This window comes from Bactrocera tryoni, unplaced genomic scaffold (assembly GCF_016617805.1).
Source record: "Bactrocera tryoni isolate S06 unplaced genomic scaffold, CSIRO_BtryS06_freeze2 scaffold_25, whole genome shotgun sequence".
NCBI classification, from domain to species: Eukaryota; Metazoa; Arthropoda; class Insecta; order Diptera; family Tephritidae; genus Bactrocera; species Bactrocera tryoni.
This window is the reverse complement of record NW_024395977.1, coordinates 24,686,147-24,696,300: the sequence shown is the minus strand read 5'-3', so window position 1 is coordinate 24,696,300 and position 10,154 is coordinate 24,686,147. Positions and strand designations below refer to the sequence as shown.

At 35.2% G+C, this 10,154-nt stretch overlaps 1 protein-coding gene across 1 annotated transcript; it reads left to right on the top strand.

Moving 5' to 3' along the window:
* The first annotated feature begins 2,387 nt into the window (after positions 1 to 2,387).
* LOC120780899 lies at positions 2,388 to 3,026 on the top strand. Its single transcript, XM_040113137.1, has 3 exons — positions 2,388 to 2,454; positions 2,504 to 2,726; positions 2,843 to 3,026. The coding sequence occupies exons 1-3, from the start codon at positions 2,411 to 2,413 to the stop codon at positions 2,903 to 2,905; spliced, it is 330 nt and encodes a 109-aa protein (XP_039969071.1). The 5' UTR covers positions 2,388 to 2,410; the 3' UTR covers positions 2,906 to 3,026.
* The last annotated feature ends 7,128 nt before the right edge of the window (positions 3,027 to 10,154 follow it).

The following is a 10,154-nucleotide window of genomic DNA, read 5'->3' as shown; positions in this document are numbered from 1 at the left end:
CTTATTCACTCCCCCTTTTAAAAATTTTTCGAAGACAGGTGCCCCTTACTTCTGCGATTCCCTGTGCCAAATTAGAGTTTTATATCTTAATTATGTGCTTAGTCATGGTACTTTATACAATTTCGGCTAATGGCATTTTGTGGGCGTAGCAGTGGTCTGGGCATAATATCTCATACTTACTTTTTTGCCAAGGAACGCTCATCAAAATATCTCAATTTACAGCTTGCACGTACGGACGGACAGATAAGCAATCACCCGGAGTATAAAAATTAATGTTTACTGCTTTATGTTATTTCCGTTGTGGTTCTAGGTTAGAGCTCCCTTCCTACATTAGTCGTTTAAACTTGTAAATCTATTTTTGCAACCAATTACGGACTATTATTGCAACAAATGCAATTCTTGCACCAAATTACACTTTGAGTCTTAATTATACCCTGAACAGGGTATACATATTAAGTTTGTCACGATGTTTGTAACACCCAGAAAGAAGCGTCGGAGACCCTATAAAGTATATATATAAATGATCAGTATGTTGAGCTGAGTCGATTTAATCATGTCCGTCTGTCTGTCTGTCCGTCCGTCCGTCCGTCTGTATAATAAGAACTAGTCCCACAGTTTTTAAGATATCCTTTTGAAATGTTGCAAACGTCATTTTCTCTTCAAGAAGCTGCTCATTTGCCGGAACGGCCGATATCGAACAACCGTAAAATATAGCTGCCATATAAACTGAACGATCGGAATCAAGTTCTTGTATGGAAAACTTTCACATTTGATAATGTATCTTCACCAAATTTGGTATAGATTATTTTCTATGGCAACAATGTAATCTCCGAAGAAATTGTTCAGATCGGTTAACTACATCATATAGCTACCATACAAACTGAACGATCGGAATCAAGTTCTTGTATGGAAAACTTTCACATTTGACAATGTATCTTCACCAAATTATTATAGATATAGATAGTATAGATTATTTTCTAAGGCAAAAATGTAATCTCCGAAAAAATTTTTCAGATCGGATTACTATAGCATATAGCTTCCATACAAACTGAACACATAGTTACTAAAAGAAATGCACCTGTGAAGGGTATATTGGCTTCGGTGCAGCCGAAGTTAAAGTTTTTTCTTGTTTTTACTAAAGTTACAGCAACAGGACGAACATCATTTATATATATAGTACTATAAACATTACTTGTATCCGAATACTTCATTAAGGTAGTTCTATATTAGCTCTATCAAGTTTTGTTTCACGTATTTTAACGATATTAACGACTCCGGTTGACTTTTACTAGATATAAATTTTCTGTTTTCGTGGGAGTCAAAAGTCGCAGTAAACGGAGTCTCAACAGGTCAGACTATTGCGATTGTCATAATATTCGGTAGTAAATGCAACTAGTTTGTGGAGTATATTGTGATTTGTGCTAGTTAAATTGATTTTAAAGTAAATAGTTCAAAAAGTGAGTGAGTACCATATATGAGACTGAAAATATTTCTCCGATTTTTAATCGGCAAAATTATTACCGCTCTAATTTTCAAACATTTGAAGATTGCCTTGGCATGCAACGGTATACCGAGACAAAATTTTGCAGACATTGTGGCTTTAAGGTTTGCCTTCTAATGACTAACAAATTTCATAACAGTAGATAGTAACTGCTGAAGTCCCCAGATACCCACATACTTTTTTCCGAAAATATTGGTCAGTGTGTGAAATATACAAATCATACAAATCGGATAGTTTCGGGTGAGCATTTCTTTTATACCTCACATACTTAATATAAATATTTTCGAACTTCCACTTGAACTTATATCGTTCAATATGTGAGCTATTTTAATGAAATCCAGAGAGAATCTTCTTCCAAAAACAGTGTAGCTCTTTGACAAAAGCAGATAAAATGGAATAAAAACTTTCTTTAACTTCCATGAATGTAATTAATATATAAGTATTTTAAAATACGCGGTCGACTTTACCCTTAGCTCCTATATACTTACAGACCGATTCTGTGCACTTAACAAATTATCAAAATATTGTTTATTTATCAAGATTTTTATCAAGCCAAAAGCTTTTTGTTATTCTGTGCAAATATTGATAAAACTTAAAGCTTCAGTGCGAATCGCTTTTCACCATACTGTGGTGAACAATATAATGTAAACAGAAATCAGCTGTTTAGTGCGAAATGGATTCTTCAACAACGTAAGTATTCATTATTATTAATTGTTAATTTTAAAGAAATAAATGGTTTAATATTTAATTCAATTTATAGGAAAACAAAAAACCAACGTACTACGCACGAACAATTAGAAACTTACGTTTCATTTTGCCGGGCGCATCCGGAAATCGGTAGAGGAAAAAATACGCCAAAATTGCCTCGACAAATGCAGGATTTATGGCGGCAGCTGGCGGAGCAGTTAAATGCGTGCAGAGGGCCATCTCGTACTGCAGCTAAGTGGAAAGAGGTAATTCGTCTAATATTTTCTACATTTGTTAAATGATTTTGATTTACAGACAATGGGTGTTTGGAAGAGCCAACTACGTACGCGGGCGAGGCAACATCGTGAAGAGGAACAGCGTCGCACATAGGTTTCTGCTAGTGCATACTGCGGCTAAAAATATAAGGAGTTGTCGCAGGACAATGACATTTGGTACATCATTGTTTTGGATTCCAATCAAGAAAAAAATGAAAAAATCAAAATCACGCCCCCTTTTTTACGCCCACCTCCTATATAAGGTGAAACTTATGACTTGAAACCACCTCCCATACAAACTAAATTCTCTTTTATCAAGTCTCTTTTAGCAACTTTTTTACATCTTCGTGACATTCTAATTTTTTTAATTTTATTTTAGTACGAAAAATGTTTATGTACGGATCCGAAGACATTAATAACTGATGCATCACATCTTCGTTAGTGGATATGCGTCCAATTCTTCTGGAATGATACATCCTATAGTTCCTGTAATCCTTGTTATATATATATTGCATACTTTTGGGCGGTAACTTGCCATTTTAGAGTATCTCATTGTTTTTTTCAAGGGGGGCAATTTGGGGCAGCTGAATTTTTTTTTATCGTTTAGCTGAGACTTCAGGCTTTAATTCGGTGTATGTATGTCGACAGCGGTAGACAGCGCTAAAAAGATGCACCACTTTGAATTTGAAGAACATTGAAATTTTGACGTCCAAATTATGTTGTTCCACAATATTTTTATGCATTATTTTTTTCAATGGATTTTGATGAAAATTTTTTCTTTGATACATATTATAAATGAAAAATAATAATAAAGTTGAATTTCAATAGTTGTTTTATTGTATCAATGATTTGACTTTTTAGTACATTTTTTGCTAATTTTGATGTTCTCCACATTCACCAACTTTGGGCAGTTCTGGACAAAAAACTAATGCAGATAGAATCCTAATACTTTGGGAAAATAATGTATAGATAGTTGGTAACAAACTGTGAAATTTTCATTCAAATCAGACAACATTCCATTTTTGAATTTCAGCCACGGAAATCCCAATGTGCGTCGTGAGCACCGGGAAGTGATACATGCCATCCATGACCTAACAAGAGTTGTCGCAGAGTTAATAAATGTTTTAAAACAAAACTCTGGTCATTAGAGTTGGAAGACTTAATTTTATATTTTTTTTAATTCCTTATTTTTGAAATTTTAGTTTTCTTGTTTGTACATATCCATATGTATGTATGTTATTGGACTTTGTTTTTATTAAAATAAATTATTCAAACTAATGAATTAAACTAATGAAACAATATATAATGTATGTAATAATTATATCTGGTTGTGTTATTCTGTAGCTGAAGATGTCGTGACTCAGACCGAGCAGCTTAGCATGTGCCTGACACAGGCTATGCAGGGGTTACTTTTAAGTGCGGTGATGTGTGCTTCTGTTTAGATATTCTGTTTACATATGACTTGTGTATACACATATTGTTAGCAGTCGTTATATTGTGTAATAATAGAAGGATAATGTAACAGGAGTAGGTTAATGTGTAATGTCATTGTGCAGTGTATATATGCATATTGTTAGTAGTACACTACATTACTACTAACAATATAGTGTAATAATGTGTTAAAGTGTAGATATGTATATATCTTGCCCTTATCCTTTCACCTTCTCGTGTATACTGCAAAGAGTCACCGGAATTAACTACATGATCAGAGTCTTCTTCAACCTCGTTGTCCACCACGCCCATGGTAATACCAGCTTTCGTAATTATATTATACAGTATAACACAACTGCTTATTATTAATGCGGACGTTTCATGGAATAATGTAGAACCCGGTGCTTCAGTAAACATCTGAAGCGCGATTTTAAAACTCCGAACGCTCTTTCAACACAATTTCTGGCAGTACAATGTAGCTTATTATACTTTCGCTCTTGAGAAGTACTAGGATTTCCGACCGGTGTTAAGAGCCAAGGTTCTAAAGGGTAACCTTGGTCACCAATCAGCCACGACTCCCTTCGGTGCCCTACAGAGTCATTGGTGTGTTGACTAATGAGATGCTCTCGTAGGTCAGAAGTTGCCCAAATTCCAGAGTCATGTGTCGCACCCGGAAATTTAGCATTTACATAGAAACGTGAAGCATAAACGGTGATCACATACCTGAGAAAGTTAACTTATGTATGTCAGTTATTAAGTTTATACACAACAAAAGATACCGCTTCGACATTAATGCTGTAGAAGCCCTTCCTATTTAAATATAAGCCAAGGGGGCGTTCAATATTATTTGACGCAGGAGCAATAATTGCAACATGTATACAGTCGATTGCTCCTATAGTACTCTTTAATCCGTATTTTGTGAAAAATCTGAAATTGAACTCAGTGAATTTAGATGAATCCAATTGTTTTAATACACATGTATGTACATACCCGGTTCTGACTATATTTTCTTCCTCAGTGGAACTAGGAAATTTTATTTCTTCTCCTTTAACTTTTACTATAAGTTTGGCCACGGCCCTCATACTTCTCGAGAGTGACGACTGACTCATTGGCAAGTTGCAGTTATTACCGACACATTTTTGGAAGGAACCGTGACCAAAGAAATTTAATGTTGCCAGGACTCTAATGGTCAAAGGCAATGAAGTCTTTTGTTGATCATGAGGCCGTAAGTCATCTATTAGACTCCGGCAAATATCACGCGTCAGTCGGAAATTTTTCATGAACTCACTTTCACAGAGGGCAAATGGATCAGTAGAATCTCTCTCTCTCTATTTTCTAAATTTTCCTCCTCTTCTAACAGCAACAATAATAATATGTCTTCTTCCATTTTATTTTATTTAATTTCAATCAAAATTACAATTAAAATGTGTTCACAATATTTTCACAAACAGTTGTTGAATTTGTCAAGAGCATTTGACATCTTGATAATTTATCTAGAAAAGAGCTTTTGGTTTTTGACACAGAATACCAAAGACTTGATAAATAATCAATATTGATAAATAAGCAAGATGGTGAATTTATCAAGTGCACAGAATCGGGCTGTTAATATACGTATACTTGTATAAATTAAAGGACAATGTGGTTTCCTTTATTAATTTATTTGGATGTATGCAATTTTTTACACTTTATGGCGATGTTACTCGCTTGGTTGCTAATTACTTAATAATCTATTGTCCATCGATGTCGCTTTTTACTAACCTCTGTCTGTCAGCGTTAGTTAGTGTGTTGAGCAGAGCAGCAGCTTCCCCTTGCGGTCCTCTACTAATTGTTGCTAAGCTTACTATGCTAGGTAGTAGAGAGGTTTGTGCTTTCGCGTGCCTGGTGCTTTGGCGCTACTGTTGTTGCTCTGCATGCAGCCGTCCAAGCCAAGCGCTATCAAAACGCGTGTCCCATCTAATACGTATGTTGTTACCAAGCGTATGCTAAAGTAAGCGAGATTTGTTGCTACTTTGGCGTACGGTAGTTTTGGCGGTGCAATAGCTTGTTGTAAGTGAGTGTTATGCGTTGTTGCCCTGCATTCAGACACCCAAGCCAAGCGCTATCACTAAGCGTGGTTTGCCGAGGTACATACATATATTTAGTATGTTGTTGTCACTAAGCGCCTGTTGTTATTGCTAGGCGCGCTCTTAACATATGATAATAATATGAACATTATTAAAGTATTTGAGTGTGAGTTTGAAAGGAACTCAATAGGAGGTGGAACGCAAACACTCATGTTGGGACCACCAACAGTCATGTTGGCAACGCCAGTTACCTTAACTATTCCCTCTGTTAAATTTGAAACGTCCTCGTTTCAATATGCAATTAGTTCTGCTTCTGCGAATCGAGGATGGTTTTCTTAGCTTGCAAATATTTTGTTTACATTTTATAGTATCTTATAACTAGTTTACAATATTTGTTTTTTTTTTTAACTCAAGGTAATAATTCCAAATCAAAAAAAGTATTGTGTCTTAATTCATTGAATTTACTTATTTCAAATTAAGGTGTTCTTAGATATGAGAAAAACAAACAAAAAATCTTCAGGAATTCAGATGAGGAACTATCGTAAGTTACTTTTATGGATCTTTTTCCCTTCGATTATCACTGCTGTGCCTAGGTCTCTTTCAACAAGTTTTTTAATAAAAATTTTGTCTAGCTTGTTGCCCAAACGCCTATTTCTTTTTAAAAATACCCTTTCTCCAGCATCGTACATTTTTGTTGTTTTACCAGTATTAAGTCTTTTTATAGTTTTTTCTTGAGCTTGTAATAACAATTTCCTAACATCATTAAATTTTTCGGGTGGGTAATTGTGAAATACATCAATGGGCTTAGCTTTTATGACTGAGTGAATACTATGATTGTATTTATGTGTAGCTAGCAAAATCAAGTCGATGGTTTCATATATTTGTTGCTCTTCCTTAATACATCGAGCTATTTCAAGCAACGTCGAATGGAATCTTTCGACTTGACCGTTGCTTTCACTATGAAGTGTAGGTATAAAAAATTGTTTGATGGAATAGTTATCTCTCAACAACGTTTTTATTAAATTGGAATGAAAAGATTTTTCGTTGTCTGAAACAATGGTTTTTGTGTTGTTAAACTTTAAAAGAACTTCCAGAAGAGCATCTTTTATATCTAGAGTGGATCTTGATGATATGGGCTTTACAATTGCAAATTTGGAAAATTTATCCACGCATGTTAAAAAATGTTGCTTGTTGGTAAAAAAAATATCTATATGGAGAATTTCTCCTGGGAGGTTTGGGATGGGCGTTTCGCCAATGCCAGGGTTAGGTGGCTTACGTTGATATTTGTTTTCCAAGCAAATTTTACAATTCGCAATTGTAGTTTTTAGGATTTTTTTAAGTCTGGAAAATAATATTCTTTAGAAATTTGACTGATATTTTCAGATAAGCAGCGGTGTGCTCGATTATGCTCAGTAGCTACTGTTTCGAGTTGGTCATCTTTGTTCGTTAGATCGATTACCATCAATTCGGTATGAACAAATTTTACACCTGGAAATTTGGACAATACAGGGTCTTGTATTTGCCCTAAAGTAGGTAGATCGCAGTGAATTCCATTTGTAGCGTTATAATTGATTGCAGATTTTAGGTAACTAATAAGCTTTTCAATGGTGTCGAAAAATATAGTGTGTCGAATAAGCTTCTGAAACAAAATTTTGGTGCTTATACTGCAAGTGCTTGACTGAGATAGAATGAGTTGATTTCTAAATTGCTTAATTGGATGCTTAACGGATTTAATGGTTTTAGTCGATGACTCTTCACTGTGTATGGTTTCATCTCGTATGGACTCTTCTAGATTATTAAGGAACTGCCTAGAAAGTGCGTCGGCTACCTTATTCTCTTTACCCGGCTTATAGTGAAAATTTGGCGAAAATTTTCTACGAATGCTCGCCATCTCTTCATTTTACTATTCGGGTTCTTTTCTGATATTGAGAAAATAAGGGGCTGGTGGTCGGTAAAAATATTAATGTTTTTGACTCCATAGAGATAATGTCGCAACGTTTTTAAAGCCCATACGATAGCGAGAAGTTCACGTTCGTTCGTGGCATAATTTTGTTCGGTGCCAGAAAGGGTTCTTGAAATCATAGGAATGGGACGACCATTTTGTGATAGAAAAGCACCTAAAGCGTTTGATGAGGCGTCAGTGGTAACATCAAAGGGACGATTGTAGTTAGGATAGTAAAGAAAAACATCTTCAGAGGCCAAAACTCGCTTTACTTTTTCAAAAGCGTCTAATGCTTGAGGATCAAGTATAATTTCAATATTTTTAGATTTTTTTGCTCCTACATTACCGTTTTCACCACGAAGGTGTTTGGTCAATGGCTTTACCATGTCCGCGTAATTTTTCATAAAACGACCATAATAACCGGATAAACATAGAAATGATCGCAGCGCTCTCAGTGTTGTGGGAGGTTTATAATTCAGAATATCATTTACTTTATCTGGACTGGTTTTAATACCCTTTTCTGAGACTACAAAGCCTAAAAACTCAACTTCGGTTTTGAAAAACTTAGATTTTTCCGTTGAAACTCTCATTCCTGATTTTTCTAATTTGCTCAAAACCTTTTCTATGCTCTCCAAATGTGATTTTTCATCCGGTGAATAAATAATGATGTCATCTATGTAAACGTGACAACATTTTCCGATGTCTTCGCGTAGAATATCATCTATTGCTCTTTGGAAAATGCTTGGAGCATTTTTTAAACCGAAAGGAAGCCTACAAAATTCGTATTTTCCGTTATTAATGCTAAAAGCGGTCTTCTTTCTATCCTCTTCACACATTACAATCTGATGGAAGCCAGATTTTAAATATAACGTGGTGAAATACTTAGAGTTTCCTAAATTAGATAAAATTACAGTTGTGTCCGGTATTGGGTAACGATCTGAAATTGTCTTTTCGTTAAGTTTTCTATAATCAATTACTAAACGTATCTTCGGGTTTCCACTTTCGTCTAAACCTTTTTTAGACACAACATGGACCGGTGAATTATATGGAGAACTTGATTCTCTTATTATACCATCGTTGAGAAGTTTCTTAATTTCGCTGTTAATGAACGGCGCAACGGAAATTGGATATGGATAGCTTTTGCTATAAATTGGGTCATTTGTTTGAGTACGAATTCTAGCCTTCACGTTAGTGTTAAATGGTAATGCTACGTTTGGATCGGCAAACGCATTCATATGCCTACTAATTATATCAGAAAATTGAGATTTCATGTGAAGAGGGGCAGAGTCGTCTTCTATTGTTATAATGTTGCTTTGACTACATGAAAGATGTTTCAGTTTTTCTTTTCCATTACAGTAAAATAGGAACCCTTTTTCTGTATTGATATTTGCCTCGATTTCTTTAAGAAAATCGTATCCAATGATACCATCTAACGTTTTTAAATTAGGAAGTAAGTAAAACGTAGAGGTATGATTAAGAACATTCATCAGACATTTTTTATTTATCCAATTCGTACCATTTATGGATTTCAGTTTGAAAGGTCTATCAATGTCCTTAATGCCATGTAGAAATGAAAAATTTTTTATATAGTTTTTAGAAGTGCCGATATCGACTAAAATCCGTAGCTCCTGACCGCTTGTGGAAGTTTTAGTTATAAACGGTAGGAGCGATTTTAGTTTAAAAAATTAATTTCCTCGACTTGTTCATTATCGATATTCAAATCGTAGTTAGCAACATCAATATCATAATTTGTTTGACTGCCGCCTTGAAAATAATCGTCACTATACCTTTTGAATTCTACATCCTTCGGATTTTCTGTTTCGGTCATAAAATTGACTTTTTCCATTTTATTTAGGGGGGTTTGATTTGAGAAAGATTGCTCGCGAAACCGCTTAGGTACCACAGATTGAATAGGAAGGGGCTGATGCGACTGCATATTTCGTGCTAATTGTTGTGTTTGTAGACTACTTTTATTTTGTCGGTGATGAGGACTAAATGCATTTTGAGGCACGTGGCGCCTATGATGATAAGACGTATTATGGTCTATTTCCATAGGTATTGGCCTGCTATCGGAACTTTGAGCATTTCGTATATTTAATTGAGTGTGTCTTTGAACAGACTGGAAATGCGGCAATGCTTTCATAGAACTACCTACAGCGAAAGCTTGAGCAAAGTCGTTACGCCTATGATTAACTTCGAGCTCTTAAGCTACTGCGAGTGCGGATGGCAAATCGACTGGTTTCGCGGAAAATAAT